This window comes from Apium graveolens, chromosome 5 (assembly GCF_009905375.1).
Source record: "Apium graveolens cultivar Ventura chromosome 5, ASM990537v1, whole genome shotgun sequence".
NCBI classification, from domain to species: Eukaryota; Viridiplantae; Streptophyta; class Magnoliopsida; order Apiales; family Apiaceae; genus Apium; species Apium graveolens.
In genome coordinates, this window is record NC_133651.1 from 67,150,393 (window position 1) to 67,166,487 (window position 16,095).

The 16,095-nt window shown below is 31.7% G+C and overlaps 1 protein-coding gene and 1 pseudogene across 3 annotated transcripts; both read right to left on the reverse strand.

Annotated features, from left to right (window-relative positions):
• Positions 1-1,527: 1,527 nt before the first annotated feature.
• LOC141660149 (protein ACCELERATED CELL DEATH 6-like) lies at positions 1,528-5,013 on the reverse strand (annotated as a pseudogene).
• A 6,003-nt stretch (positions 5,014-11,016) lies between these two features.
• Positions 11,017-15,360, reverse strand: LOC141724133 (bifunctional protein FolD 4, chloroplastic-like). Of its 3 annotated transcripts, XM_074526134.1 has the most exons (6): positions 15,002-15,360; positions 13,312-13,649; positions 12,458-12,694; positions 12,169-12,336; positions 11,742-11,956; positions 11,017-11,464 (listed from the first exon to the last, which is right to left on the reverse strand). In XM_074526134.1, exons 1-5 carry the CDS (start codon positions 15,195-15,197, stop codon positions 11,786-11,788), a joined length of 1,110 nt encoding a protein of 369 aa, XP_074382235.1. In that variant the 5' UTR covers positions 15,198-15,360; the 3' UTR covers positions 11,017-11,464; positions 11,742-11,785. The 3 variants fall into 3 exon arrangements, with proteins under 3 accessions (XP_074382235.1, XP_074382234.1, XP_074382236.1); XM_074526133.1 differs by having other exon boundaries at positions 11,017-11,956; XM_074526135.1 differs by having other exon boundaries at positions 11,017-11,956; positions 13,312-13,637; positions 15,002-15,358.
• Positions 15,361-16,095: the final 735 nt, after the last annotated feature.

Here is a 16,095-nt window from a genome sequence, read left to right on the forward strand (position 1 = left end):
TATTTAACCCATTTTTAGTTATGGAATGTTTCTATATATATTTTAAATACCATTAATGTAATTTATAATAATTGTAGTAAGTACATTTAATAAAATTTTGAACTGGTCTTTTAATTTTAATAAGTTCACCTATATATATAATCTCACAACATGTATAATAAAATATCTTACTAAAATTAATTTTTTAAATGTATTTATATAATATATAAAATTATAAACTTGTTGTAAATTTTTTTATCTTAAAGTATTTTATTTTAATTATTGAATTATTATTATTATATATATATTGAACTAAATAAAATTTTAAAATACCATGTACGTAGCACGAGCTCTAATCTAATTTATTAATAAAAACTATACGATATCATATTTAAATTTTATCGAACACATAACAATTAAATCAATACTAGGATAACATCTTTGAGGCTTATTTTTAAGTCACCTTTTTCATCCCCTATTTTATATTTAAAAATATATTATTGTACACTGTCTCTTTCCCTCTCTATTATATATCGTACTTTAATGATAAAAGTAAATTTTTAATAATAAAATATTAAATATGTAATGAAAATAAGGCACATTGTTGAAATTGAAGATAAATATGTCCTAAATCGGTAAAATGATTAAAATGAGTAACGGTATGTAGGGGTGATCGCGGTTCGGTTTTATGTTAAACTGGAACCAAACAGCATAATTGCGGTTTTGACAAAATTTAAATCAACCTGAATCTCGTAACCTAATAAAACCAAACCACTTGGTTCGGTTTTATTCGATTCGGTTTAGCAGCTTTTGGCGGCTTGCGACATTTCTTATTAGTGAGGTCGAGAAATAAAGTAACATTTCTTTTTTTATTTTTTTTCTAAGCAACATTTCTCTAATTTAAAGGTTCCTTCTAACAATTTAAATAATTAATAATATATTTATGTACTCTTTTATATAAAGTATATCAAACGTACTAATTGCAAATGACTAACGTCAATAACATGTTGATCGATTAATTGCAATAATAAATGTTTAATGTAAAATAAATAAAAAAGGATTCAACATTATTTTTAAAGGAAAATAATAAATAATCTATTAAAAAATATGATAATTTCGTAATTATTTGATGAGATTTAACACGAATTTAGATATCAATTATAGTATATAATTATTTTACGTTATATAATCATAAATGTAAAACTATCTGTGTGTATATATATCTATTGATCGATTCAAATCGGAAGCGGGTTGTGTCAAGATCAAACCAAAATCTACTCATAACCCGCGAATTTTTAAAGTTGTTGAACCGTAACCGCAAATCATATCTCAGTTTTAGTTTGAGTCGATTAAATATTGATTCCATTTATGCGAATTAGCGGTTTAATCTAAACTGAACCGTGATCACCCTAAATTGTATGCTTACAAGTTAATTGAACAAGAAAAAATAATAAAATTTTCTACCCAAATCATGCTCCCGAGTCTTTCGGGGAGAAGAAAAAAGAGTTGATAAGATAATTTTATTTTAACAATTTTCTCTTTATAATTTTATTCCCAAAATTGAGATAATACGTAGACGTAACGTGCAACAGGATTATTGGAGGAATGAGGCAAATTGAACGGGATGAAGAGTGTGAGAAGACATGCAAGAGAAATGAGTCCCAGTATCAACACAATATACGAAAGCCAGACAAGCTTGCTTATGACGACATACACTGCAGCCATGAATGCTAAAGACACCATGGTAAGAGAGATTCCCAGAAGTGGCACTGCCAATCTAAGAGAATTGATCATCAATGTAAGGTCACCTAATTGTGCCCAAATTAGGGTGACAGACACCAATATAGCGCTGTACATTGCGATCGTGTCACAAATCACAAATGCCTGGAAAGCTACCTTATTTAGCAAAGTGGCCATACCATGGTTTGACTCTGATTCGTTGTACCCACCAGGCATTGTGAAGCCAGCTGCAAAAGTCACAGTGGCTATAAGAGTTGACACCAGCAGCAAAGTATTTACCCTGTCCTTCCAGTGTTCCATTTTAAACGCCTCAATTACTGCAGACTTCAGTCTCCCGGCTCCATCAGATTTTAATGCCGTCCATGTTAAGCGCTATGTAGGACATAACAAATGTACAAGAAACTAGTTTAGCTGAATACAATTTCTCCCTCGCTCTATGATATTTCTCTTTAAAATTGTATAACTTGTCTTCTGAATCATGTAAAGAGATGTATTAATCACTCACTAATCAGATTATTTTAGTATGTGAAATTAAAAAAATTAGTTGATAATATAAGATAAAAATGGAATAAAGTCTATTTCTCTATATATATATATACCTGCCTATAAGCTGTGATTCCTTCCATATTCTCTTCAGAAACCTCTAGAGCTGTTAAATTTTCGTTATTAACAAGCTTTAGATCAAAGGTGTGTTCCCTTTCTTATCTTTCTCATTAAGTAGAAGTTCAAGCCCTGGAGTTTGTAAAATGTATTTAACAACACCATATTTCCCATACTTAGCTGCAACATGAAGGATATTTTGACCATCTTGATTTAAAAACTCCCTAGCATCTAAGCAATTATTTAGAAACTCCACAAGTATGCCAACATGACCATACTTGGAAGCACAATGTATAGGAAAGAATCCATCAGCATCCGTTTTAAAAATGTGCATTTTATGATTAAGAAGAAAGTACTGAACCCCTACTGCAAAGTTAGTCGAGGCTGCATGATGAAGCGGAGTCTGGCCATTCTCATCCGTGATATGCATTATTGCAGTCTTCATCTTAATGATTTCTTTCAGTAGAACTAGAAAATGATATCAATAAGAGCACAAATGAATGAATATAAATAAATGAATAACAGTCTACAGATCCAGGCCAAAGTAAGACAACATAAATAGAAATATAACTACAGTCGGTACTTAAAAGTTTGAAAGTACCTATGCTCTTCAATGTAATCGCAGCATGGACTAGAGATTTTCCTTTAATCACTTCTTTATACAAGATACGTCGATAAGCATCAGAAATCCTAGGGCTTAGTATTGCTTGAACATAATCGACATTATTTGCTTCAAGTGCCATGTATAATGTTGATTTTCCTTGCTTGTTTACATAATATGCATCTTCTACTTTTTCTTTGATCAGGTACTCTGTTACCTTTCCATGATTATGCATTAAGGCTTCGTGCAAAGGTGTATTACCATCATCGTTCACCTGTACTCTTTCTATGAATTTCCCAATCAATGTCTCATTGTTGCTCTCTATGTCAACATCCAGAAGAGAGTCTATTCTCATTTGATCAGTTTGGAAACTAAGAAGAATTTTAACTACACCTAGGTGACCAGCGGCAGCAGCCACATGAAGGGCTGTATCACCTCTATGATTTTTCATGCCAAGGAAGCTTCAAAAATTTTGGACAATGAACCTCGTGAAATCCTCGTTTCCAAAACTAGCAGCAACATGAACGATTGTATTTTGCAGAGGAGTCTTGTAGTTATAAATTTCTGACACAGAGGTGCAATACTCGGGAGACAAAAAACTAAGGACGCTATCAATACGCCCTTTCTTTGCGTACATGTATAAATCAAGGCTCATGGGTTGATCCCCACCAAGTTGAGTAGAATCTTCAGGTGGCATTTCATCTATCAGTCTCTGCACCTCCTCATTTCTTCTTTCCAACATCACTGATTGCATTATGCCCTCATTCCGTATTATGCGTGCATTCTTTAGAAAATCAGTATTCACACCGAGTGCATCAGTACCGATGGTCTCTTGTTTTAACCAATCTTGTAAGAAATTTACCACCTCAAAGAAACCAACTGATGATGCAAAATCAGGTGGACTAAGTCCATCCTCATCTTTGACATGTATAAGCATAGGCTTATTGATAGCAATTTCTCCTAATAGTGCTAAGATTGAAGATTTAAATAACAAGATTAGAAACAATTATCATATGGATTTAATGCTTCAGAAAATAAATTTGACTATTCACACACACAACCTCCACATAGGTTTGTACACTCATACTCTTGTTACCAAGAAATGAGAGGAGCATCCACTAGCTACTATATTGCATGTTCGCCGTCGTAGCTTAGCTCTAATGGCTCATGGCTGTTAGATCATGTAAATGGCGTTTGAGGTCTAAAGAAGAAGAAAACAAGAACCAATCCCCTTATTCCCACAAAAACAATCATATTATCAAATTTGTACGCTTCTCATTCAAGTTGCCCAATACATAGCGCTGTATTAACATGAGCCACTAAATAGATCACGTACTGTTAACAGCATAAAGGACTCGTTCAATTAATTAAGAGTGACCGAACAGTGAAGTGTAAGCTTAAATATGACGATTCCAGATATATTTGATAAAATATTTTCTCGACATACTCAAGATTTCCAGATATTAGACTTCCCTTGTTTGTTTACGCAATATGCTGCTTCAACATTAGACTCAATTAGGAGAAACACCAGATATTTACTATGATCACATAGCATGGATTCATGTAAAGCAGTGTTCCCATCATTATTAACAGCTAGCGTCTCGTCTGCCCTTGTTCTATATAATACTTGATTCTTTCCATGAGCGCCTTTGAGATGGTAAGACGAAAGCAGGTCATGTTTTTTGTTTTGATTCTTGTCTAATACTTTTCCAACTCGCAACAAAAGCTCAACTGCACCATAATACCCCCAAATCTGGTAGCCAGATGTAAGGCAGTGTCGCCTTGGTGGTTTCTGGAGCTGAGGAGTTGGGAGAAATTATAAGCAATATAAGTGGTGAGGTGGTGGTGTCCACAACTGACGGCAACATGCAGGAATGTATGAAGTTGTCAACATCCCCATTCTGCGCAGCTTCCAGCAGTTTAACGTCCATTATTTGTTGCTCACTGCTCTCTGCTACATCTGTTATTGTAGTACTGGTTTTTCAATTCTGCAGCTTCTTCAACAATCTCGTGTCTCGTTCTTCCCATTACTTGGCTACCTTCATAGACATTTCATGCTGCCTGCGTCTTATCTTTGCATCAAGAATGGCCATGCCTGTGAGTCTGAGTGTGTGTTTTCTTTGAAAAATTTGGCAACTTTGCAAAGGACCATGGAGGCAAGCAGTAGTGTAAACAGCGCTCTGTATTTATTAAAAATAATTTACCTGTATTATGCACATGTACTCGTCCAATTACGTCAACCAGTGATTATCCATTTTACAGCTTTTTTTCAAAGGAAAATGCTAAAGTTACCAAATTGGTTCCCAAAAAAATTATAAAATGCCAAGTGTCAAACTTTTATTGGTTAAATGAAAATGGACCCCCCTGCATTTATATCAAAAGCACCAATTAAATTATTCCAAACTGTCACATCAACCATGACACATCATTTTTTGTATAATTTTTTTTTCTTCTAGAACTACTCTTTTCCAAAACAGTTGACTGAGAAAGTTCAAGTCCAGATCCTGCTTTGTTTTCTAATCTGAGATATTAATTAAGCGTGTACACGGTTATCCAAAAGACGGTGATTATTAATCGAAAATAACACAATATATTGGCCCAACAACTTTTGATTCTACTATCATGTTACTTTTACCGGAACAAGGAGCCGAAAAATCCGTTTCTTGGGTCTTGGATATCGCTTAAGAGCACCTCCAACGCAGGCCTAACTCAAATAGACCTGTCCAACCAATTTAGCATTGGAGCAAAAGCTGAAAAACTGGTCAGGTCCGGGAAGTTGGGCTCGACCAACTCCTGCACTTATGTTTTTTATTATATTTTATTATTTTTCTTAATGTTTTGCTAACATGAATTCTAGAAGAATGTGCTGAAAAAATGATTCACAGTGGGAGCAATTTAGCCCTAGTTGGCTTACTTTTCTCACACAAAATAGTAAAAAATGGGCTCTTCCATTGCTGATGCTCTAAGGCCATCTCCTATACAGTTGTAATCCAATTTTGGATCACCAACCGATCCAAATACTGATTCAAATTTCTGATCATGATCAACTCCAACAGTATTATCCAAATATTTGATTTAAATTGTTTTTTACATATAATATATAAGAGTAAAGTTCTATGGAGTCCACCTTTAATTGGAGTCTTCGGAGTCCATATATGTTCTGCAAATAAAATATAGCTTAAAATATTGCAAAACATATTATTTTTCGACAAACATCACTATTCTATCAAAAATCTTGGAGATTGCATACATTTTACAAGCAGAACATTGCAAAAATATATATTCTACAAAACATGTTTAGTTTGCAGAACATAAATGTTCATGTTGCAGAACATATTGCAGAACATACATATTGTATCGTAAATATATGAGATTTGCATGATTTTGTTGAAGTTATGCTATTTGTGTAACATGTTTTGCAAAATAACACGTTTTACAATATATTTTATTTGCAGAACGTAGATGGACTCCGAGGACTCCGATAAAAAGGTGGACTCCATAGAACTCAGCCCTAATATATAAATATCATATTAAATAATTTTATCTTAAATTTATCGTTTAATCATTATTAATAATATATATAACAATTCATAAATTAATTAAATCAAAAAAAATTAACACACATAAAAATATTAAAATTGTGCACTTAATTCACGAAAAACACATTTATTGCAATAATTAACATACAAAATATCATTGATACACACTAATTTTCTGAATTAGTATTTCTTCCCACAAATGCTCAATTAATGCATTTCTAAGTGTAATATGTGCTTTTTTATTTTTTATTATTCTTTGGTGGTTCAAGAATTCTTCTAATCGAGTATTTTCATCGATCGGAATAGACTCAATTTATGGATCCGGCACTCTGACTCTTTAATTGGCGCACTTAAATCATATTCATCTTGGAGTAAATGAAGATAAATGTCAAGGATCTCAAAATAACATGAACGATTACGGAAAATATTTTGATTATCTCAGAGAAAACATAAATAGTTTGTCCGACTAAATTAAAATTTTATGTTTTCTAGTATCATTTTCGAGTCATTTTGTGTGTTGTAATTTCTTTTATGCATTTTATATACTTTTTATTTTATGCATTTTATGTACTTTTTATTTTATGTAATGTACTTCTATTTAAATTTTAATAAAATTATGTTTTTTTTATTTTAAATTTAATCTACCCCAAATTTGGATCTGGATTGATTCGCCCTAAGGCGGCGTCAAAGGGTTTAAATTTTGAGTTAACTGCATTTTCAGTATCTATACCGACTATTATTTCAATATAATTTAATTGAATAAATTAAATGTTGTATTTCTTATATTTATAAATACTGAGATTATTGTATTAATTTAATAATTCTAGAGTAACGTAAGGTGCAGAGAAGTGGCTACACGTGACATTATCACTGTATGCATTAAATAAATTGTCTGCCACTATATTTTCTTATTTCACTGTTATTTATTATATTTTTCTTTTACTTTTATCTTTTTTCCTTACATTAATATAATATTTATTCTTTTCTTACTTTAGTACGATTATAGCTTCTTTTACTCTTAAATACTTTATTATTGAAATTGTATATTATTTAATTTATACATTTAAAGAGACAAAATATCTTCACATTATAATTTTAAATATGAATTTGATATTTCACTATAATAAAATATAAAAAAAATTACTAACCATGTTTAAACAAATATAATACTTGTTAGCTGTTGCCTGTTAGTACTACTTATTTCCTTTATCATTTAGCCCTTTACAAAAGTATTTTGTATCATAAAAAGATAGTTTATTTTAGTCAATTTTGTTAAGCTCTTTAAATATAATATATAATAATAAAAAAAATTATTTTATAATATAAATTAAATAATAAAGTAAATAACAGTAAAAGTAGGATAAAATTATACTAAAAGTCAAGACACAATAAATAGTAAATAAATTAAAAAATGAAGCTCCAGGGATAAAAGTACTCTAAATTACTCTAAGTTGAATTAGGTTTGAGTTAAGTGAAAATAGATAGTGGCCATAATATTTTTAACGTGCGTAGGCTGTACTGACTTCTTTGATTTTAAACTGTGGTCTTTAATTCATGAAATTTCAAATCTGTTGCTAGCTTCCGCGAATACAAATTTTTTCTAGTGACACATCATTTCAATTTTTAATTCGGGAACAAGATCCTCTATGATTATTAACAAAATGTTCTCTATGATTATTAACAAGAGATTTGATGGGATTTTCAAAATGCCTTGTAAAAATGACTAGAGCTGAAACGGAGTTTTAATTAGTCAATTGACTAAAAACTTTTAAGGATTGTTTTGTTCATAAGACGGTATAAATTTGGAATAAAAAATTGGGTTAGACTGATATAGGGTTGAGGAATTATTATTGATATCATGTATTTGGTTGTAATGAAATATGTTTAATTTAAATATTTTTGATTCATTGATTTAATCAATATTTTATATATTGTATATGTCAAATTTAAATTGTTATAAAACTTACAAACAAAAAAAATATATAAGTGATTAAAAAATTAAAATTTTAAATTTGATGTTAATTTATAATTTTTAAAACAAACAAAATAAAATATTACTATTTTGTATTAATTAAAAATAAGCACAACTTATTTAAAATTAAAGGAAAGTGGATTTTTTCGTTACCCAACTTATCGTGTTTTTAAGAATTTAACATTTAACATTCAACTATTATTGTTTTTCTTTTCTTCACTAATGTTAGGTTCGGATTTGATTATTAGCATTATGTCAATTTTTGGTAGCATTATTAAAATATAGTGGTAATCTGTAATATTTTAATGATTCGATATATGTCTATATCTAATATATAATACTCCATATGTTCCCAACACGTTTACCTTGATGATGAGAGTTTGACAAGTATTTTAAGGCTACTAAAAGATATTGTTTCATTAATTATTTTTAATTTTTTTTCTTCTAAATAATTATTTAACGTTTAAATTTGTATATAAAATTTTTTTAAAAAATAAGTTATAAAACTATGTTTGTAAGATACATATCTTGTGAAGGTGGTTTGATTTAATACCAAATTCACATTATTACAACATTATTATATTTTTGTATTTATATATGTACTTGTTTCACAATTCTATTAGAATGAATGGGTTTATAGTTTTGATTTTGGGTCGGTAAGATTTGCATGAAGGAGTTGTGATTGGTGATTTCAATGGGTTTTTGAAAGTGTTGTTTGGTAAAATATTGATATATAATTTTTTAATTTTTTTATAAATACTTTATGATCAGTTTGCTAATTTGATTATATTGAATTTTTTATTTTTTTTATTTCCCAATAATTTTAGTACGGATTGCGATACCTATTCCTAATAATTTTGGTTTTTGAGTTTAGTACCCCACCTAAAAAGTAACAGAGACGTATATGAACCGATTTATGCGTCTGTTTATAATGTATATACATATGTTCTGAACATGTTCTGATCAGATGTTTAAAACAATATGCGTTCTTCCTTTAACATACGTATATAATTCAGATATTATACGACTCCTCCATATGACTCCTCTATATGCATCTAGCAAACTCAGACACATATAAGTTTTCTTATAAGACATATATGATTATACTAGTTACCATTATATTTTAATAATGTTATAGAAAATTAACAAAATACTAATAATCAAATATGAACCTAACATTAGTGACTAAAAAAATCCGAACATAATATTACTGAGTAAAATAACAAAAATTATAGTTGAGTGGTAAGTTTTTAAACACACAATAAGTTGGGTGACGAAAAAATTAATTTTCCCAAAATTAAACAACATGATATTTAAGATATATGTTTTAAGATTGTATTTCTTTATAAATAATGAAATAATAAAATTTATTTTGATACTGAATACTCCTCTCTCAAACTCGGCTCTCCCTAAGTTATCAAATGTAATTTCAGATGGGTATAAGGAATGAGTATCAGATTTTAAAAATAGTCAACCAAACATGTATGAATTTGAAATGAAAAAAAACTCATAGCCGAACCAAACGAACCCTAATTGGGTCAGCAAACTCAAACTCAGGCAGCTGGTTATTATATCCTTTAAAAATTTGAAAGAACTCAAAATAAGAGCTCTCTTGCATTAGTCTTAAATGCTCTTACGTGTTCCCTTGCAAAATTTCCACACGTATAAAAGCACAAATATAGGCACATGGTTTCACTCACCAAAAGTCCATCATTGTTAATATACTTAATTACACGAAAATAAGAATGATCTCCGTTATAATTTTTTTGCAAAAAAATATCTAAAATATAAAAATAAACACCTGCATAACTTACATGTAATTTTTTTTTCACTCAATTGCATTCCATTAATTTTGATTAAAAACTAAAAACTGATGAAATGGTTTCAAGTATCCACTCTGGCAAACTCATCCACGTTTATCCTACTTTCTATTTTAGAAACTGCAACTATATTTTTCAAGTCTATCCCTAATATTTAATGTATGTTGACAAAAATTAACTGAATGTAATCGAGTAACAAAAAAAATATATGTAAGTAATGCAGGTGCCTAATATTATATTCTAGCCATTTTTATGGAAAAAAATATAACTAAGGCCATTTTCATGCAATTAAATCTATTAACAATGATGGAGTTTTGATGAGTAAAATCATTAATGACAATGTGCCTATATTTGTGCTTTTATATGTGTGGAAATTTTGCAAAGGAACACCTAAGAGCACTTGGGACTATTGCAAGAGAGCTCGCTCTTATTTTGAGTTCTTTCAAATTTTTAACGGATATAATACCTGAGTGCTAACCTAATTACGAGTTTAGCCAATTGACTAACTAAAACCCCGTTTCAACTTCAATTGACTATACATGTCAACTATACATGTCAGCATGCATTTATTCAAGCCAACTCACCAAGTTTAGTCATCTTCTCATCTAGTTTTTAATAGAATGTAACGATTAGAACCTAAATGAAAATTTTAAAAAATATAATGATTTGACCAAAAGTTCTTTCAGTTGGAGTTGAATGACCCAATTGCAAATATTTAGGAAATTGATTGACCAAATGTCATTCAACCCATTTTTTGTACTCTCGTACTAGTACTAAATGATTTTATTTATTAAAACCTTTATTTCAGTACATTTAGACTTTTTGACATGACTATATACACAAGTAATGACTCTTTAATCCACCCCTATAAAATGGGAAATGGGCACAGAAATTTTTACCCCATTGAAATATGGGGCGTGGATGGAAATTGAAATTCCCAGAAGCCCTGCTGAAAAAATTCATAATCTATAGAACTCGGTCTTTCTGAGGTATTGTGGACCAGAACACATGAAATAGTTTATAACAAGACACTTTTACAGGAAAAAAAAACTAAACAGCAAACACACAGTAGCTTCATCACAAAAGATAATTGGGATCCCAAAATGCACTTCTGACCCTGATACCACGCCCTCTATTTTCTTGCAAGTTCCGTTGATTAGGCCAATCTCAATTAACTCTATGTCCTATAGTAGTATCTGTAAAACTTGGGTCACTTGCAAAAAAAAGAAAAGCTCGGTCAAATTCAGAGGGTTATCCTCCCATTTATAAGGCTTTTTAAACCTTTTTTTCAGTAGACAAAACTTCCTTCAGCTAGTTTACACCTAAACTTAAAGATCATTATTTTACTACTGTAACCATTATTTTACTACTGTAACTTTATAGGATAGCTAATTGCTGCATTAAGTCTGACCAGCTTTGACCCAAAGAAAGCCCGGAAAAGGTACGGACAAGATGAGGGAGGTCGAAAGAAAATGTTCAAACTAGCTTACCAGACGGAAGTAAAAAAGATGATGAGAAAAGTAAGCTGAACAAATCAACTGAAGTTATGAATTCGCTTTGCAGAGGTGAGGGTATTTGAAAGAAGCATTGCAATTGTCATTGGCCCAACTCCTCCGGGAACTGGTGTTATAGCCGAAGCAATCTTGCATGCTTCCTCATAACAGATGTCTCCAACCAGTCTGTAGCCTCGAGGGCGTGTAGAGTCCTGTAACAGCACATGCAGAAAGAACACCAAAAATATTTATGATCATTAAACCCAAAAAAAAGGAAAAAAAGTATTAATACTTACATGTACATTCAGAGATGGAACATGAACAGTTGCAAAACTAGGCATTTTAGCATGACTAACATGCTAAAGCTTGACAACAAAGAGTTACTACAGATTTATGGGATGGGATATATGAGAGAAGTATTCACCTCAACCGGATTTATTCCAACGTCAATTAGAACTGCTCCAGGCTTTATCCAGCTACCTCTGACCATGTTGGGTTGCCCTGCAGCTGCAATTATAATGTCTGCTTGCTTAGTGATCATCTCGGGATTCTTGGTTTTGGAGTGCACAATACTAACAGTAGCATCTTCTCTCTGTCAAAAAACAAGGTATCAGGAATACGAGAGAGGGGGGGGCGGAGTAGATACATAACAACACAGATAATTACTACAAATATTAAAAGGATAAGTAACCAGGTACACAAGTGAATCCTACTTGCAGCAAAAGAGCAGCAGGCATTCCAACAATGTTGCTCCTGCCAATAACAACAGCATTTTTTCCTTTAATATCAACATTGTATCTATGCAACAACTCAATACACCCTTTCGGTGTGCATGGAACAAACAACGGTTCTCTACCCCGCATTGCAAGACGACCAATGTTTAGAGGGTGGAATCCATCAACATCCTTCTCAATGCATACAGCATTTAAGATATTTTGCTCGTTCATATGCTGGTTTCAAAGTGCACAAAAAAAAAAGGAATCATGTCAGTAGCACATCTGATTTCGCAAATCCAGATCTTCTATTAAGTCCTTGTAGCATATAGTAGGTAAGTCAACAACACCACCATCACCACGAACACATCTATCTAGATGTGCTTGTGATTACAAATTTTAGTAAAAGACAATTATATCAAGTAAAAAGTCTAATCCAATATCTTAATATCCAAACTTACTTAAAAAATATAATTAACATATATGTATTTATGCTTAATATTATTTTTCTCATTAATTAGTGGCTACTGGGTCCTACTATATTAGTTATGACTAGTACTAAATACAATTAACTGCAAACTATAATTAATCAAGTCACAAATATACTAATTAAAAAAGTATATTCTTATTGAAATTTTATAGATGTTAGAAGGGTTTAAATGCTCAGAATGGAATAAATAAAGTAATTGAAGAGGAACGGTCAGCTGGTTGGCCCGCTCATTTTCTGGGTCGGACTGGTCCAGTCCTTTGCTCAACTGGTCTTCAGATATTTTGGTTTAGTCCCATCGATCTTTTCCAAACCAATTTTATTCATCTTACTGAAAATTGTAATTATGTTTCATTTAGAAGCTTACAGATGGTAGAGGGAGCTGAACAAGTATGCCATGAACAGCAGGATCATCGTTAAAGCTTGAGATATGCTCAAGTACTTCTTCTTCTCTGCAGTCCTGGGGCAAACACACTTCATAAGATTTGATTCCTACTGATTCACAGGATTTTTTCTTGTTGCGCACATATGTTGCAGAATCTTTCCTATCACCAACCAAAATAACAGCTAAACCTGGCACAACACCAATTTCATTCTTCATTCTTAATATTTCAGCAGTTATTTCACCTTGAATATCTTTTGCAACTGATTTCCCATCTATAACCTTAGCAGAAGCCTCAGTAGTCATAGAAGCTGCACCAACAACTAAATAAGTAAGCTGTTGGATAAAGAGCCAAAAAACTACTTTCTCGTTTCATCAAATAAAATACCATTATTAAGACCCAATGAGCTTACAACTAGATTTGTCAAAAAAAGATACATGTTCCCCGAAATACTATCTCGCATACCATCCAATTTCATCCATATATATAATATTTCTTGCACCAGCTAATACTAGTATTGCATTTGGATGTCTTTTACGCCCAGTTTTTATTATTTAATATAATGCAAATTTATGCCTTGTCTAAGCTACAGCAAATGTTCCAAAAAGCAAAGCCAACTTCAAATAGCAGAACACTTGCAAGCACATAATTTGCTAAAAATACAAAAGGCCTGGCACAATGCAAAATCACCCTAATAAACACCCATAAAGTTGCAAGCTAGAGGTGGCCACTTGTGCGGGTTTGAACCGCCCGCTCGGGACCAATTCGCTTGAAAATTCGATTTTATTCGGCCCGGTTCGGGCCGGTTCAAACCCGCACAGCTCGTTATAATTGATGTGCCGGTTACGAATATAGAAATGGAAACCCGGAACCGGACCGGCCTGCACGAGTCACGAATCGCACGAGCCGGCCCGCACAAGCCCGCACACATGTTAAAATTAGATTGAGATTATGAATTGCTCTGTCATCTCTTTCTTTCCTTTTTATTAATTTAATATTGTATCTAGGAAGTTTTCCATAGGTATGTGCATGCAAGTTTATATATACAATATAAAAAGTTGAGTAATTGAGAATAAGATTGATTTATTTGTTTAATAGAAATTTTTTGGAAGGCAAGATCAATTATTTTTGAGTATATATTGACTGCATGCATGTTAACGAATTAAACTTATATAAAAAAGAAAGGAAAGCCCGCAAGCCCGCACAAACACAACACAACCCGACACGCACGCACAACCCGAAATGCCGATTACGAATTCAATTTTCACGGTTCAAACCCGGCCCGGCACAGCCTGTCCCATCTCCGAGCCGGTTACGAGTTTGATCTTCCGAGCACTAACCCGACTCAAACCCGGCCCGGACCGCACGACCCGTAAAACTGGCCTCCTCTAGTTGCAACCACCCCCAATGAGCTCATACATTTAACATATACATTGCTTTATATTTTAATCTTTTTCTTTCAGACCACAAAAAAAAACCAATAATTAAAGGCATCATTTTAACAAGCAAAACACCTCTAAAATCCCGCATAATCAAAACCCAACACAAAAAATACCTAAAAATCAAACCTTTTATCAGTACAACACAAATTAAAGCATAAGAACCAAAACAAACACACACACATATACACACAGTAGTAAAAAAAGATCCAATTTTTAAAGAATTTACACATACCAACACTATAAGATGAGGGAGAAGACACATGGGTGATGATTGTTTTAGGGTTTTGAATCCCAAATTGAGGTGAAATGAAGCGCTTGAACTGAACGACGCCGTTTGGGAGCTTATTACTGGTATTAATTGAAAAAATCCGAGCAGATGAAGAAGAATCAGCGGCGAAAAGTATCAGCGAAGATGACGCAGAGGCCATTTTGGGGTGTAATTTACAGAGGAATTGAGTTATCAAAGCTATTATGATTGCTTAGCCTATAGATACAAAATTAGGGTTTATGTATGTGTACAGAGATGTGAAAGTAGGGTTTAAGTGTAGATGATGGGAAATGTACTTTTTGTAAAAGTGGAATGTTTTTTAAATTGGAATAAAGTTGTGAAATGAAACTCATGGTTGTAGTAATTTTGGTGTTAAAAGGTTATTTTTTTAGCTTTCGCAAGATTCTGATTATTTTTATTTAAAAAATTAAATAGTTTTTCTATTAATAAAGATTTATAATAAAGAGAAAAAATTAAAAATTATTTTCTATTAAAATAGTAATAATACACAACTTTTTTGAATTATTAGGAAATAAAAATGTAAAAGAAAAAATTGAGAATTTCTGGCCATCATCCAAAAATAGAAAAATAAATTGTAAACTTTAAAAAAAATCTTTCATTTTATTTATGGGTTTTGTTACAAGATGTTCATCTATAAATTTATCAGCCAAATTATTACAAAAAATTATAAATTCTCTCTTTTTTTTTTAAACTCCAAGCTCCAAGGAAATAAACTTTACAACCTCTTCCCCAGAAATGTCCTTCTGTCCAGAGCTGCATATATTGGCAGAACACAGCACAAAACATTTCATCATAAACATAACCAAGAATCCACTGCCATGACAAATGAAAGGTTCCGTTCTGCATCAATCATCAATGCAAAGTTAAGAAATACTTATTCCGTCCCTAAATACTTTTCCCGTTTGTGTTTGTGTTAGATACGTTTGTCAATCGGTCAATGCACATTTTTTTATTGTTAATATATTTAATTTTGTATTAATATTAAATATAAAAATTTTATTATATTAAAATACTCATAAATACGAATATAACAAGAT

Coding starts and splice junctions, on each gene's coding strand:
- LOC141724133 (XM_074526134.1), bottom strand. CDS start 15,197: ATGGCCTCTGCGTCATCTTCGCTGATACTTTTCGCCGCTGATTCTTCT. Junction 13,650..15,001: donor TCCCTCATCTTATAGTGTTG/GTATGTGTAAAT, acceptor TTACTTATTTAG/TTGTTGGTGCAGCTTCTATG. Junction 12,695..13,311: donor TTCAGCTCCCTCTACCATCT/GTAAGCTTCTAA, acceptor CTTTGAAACCAG/CATATGAACGAGCAAAATAT.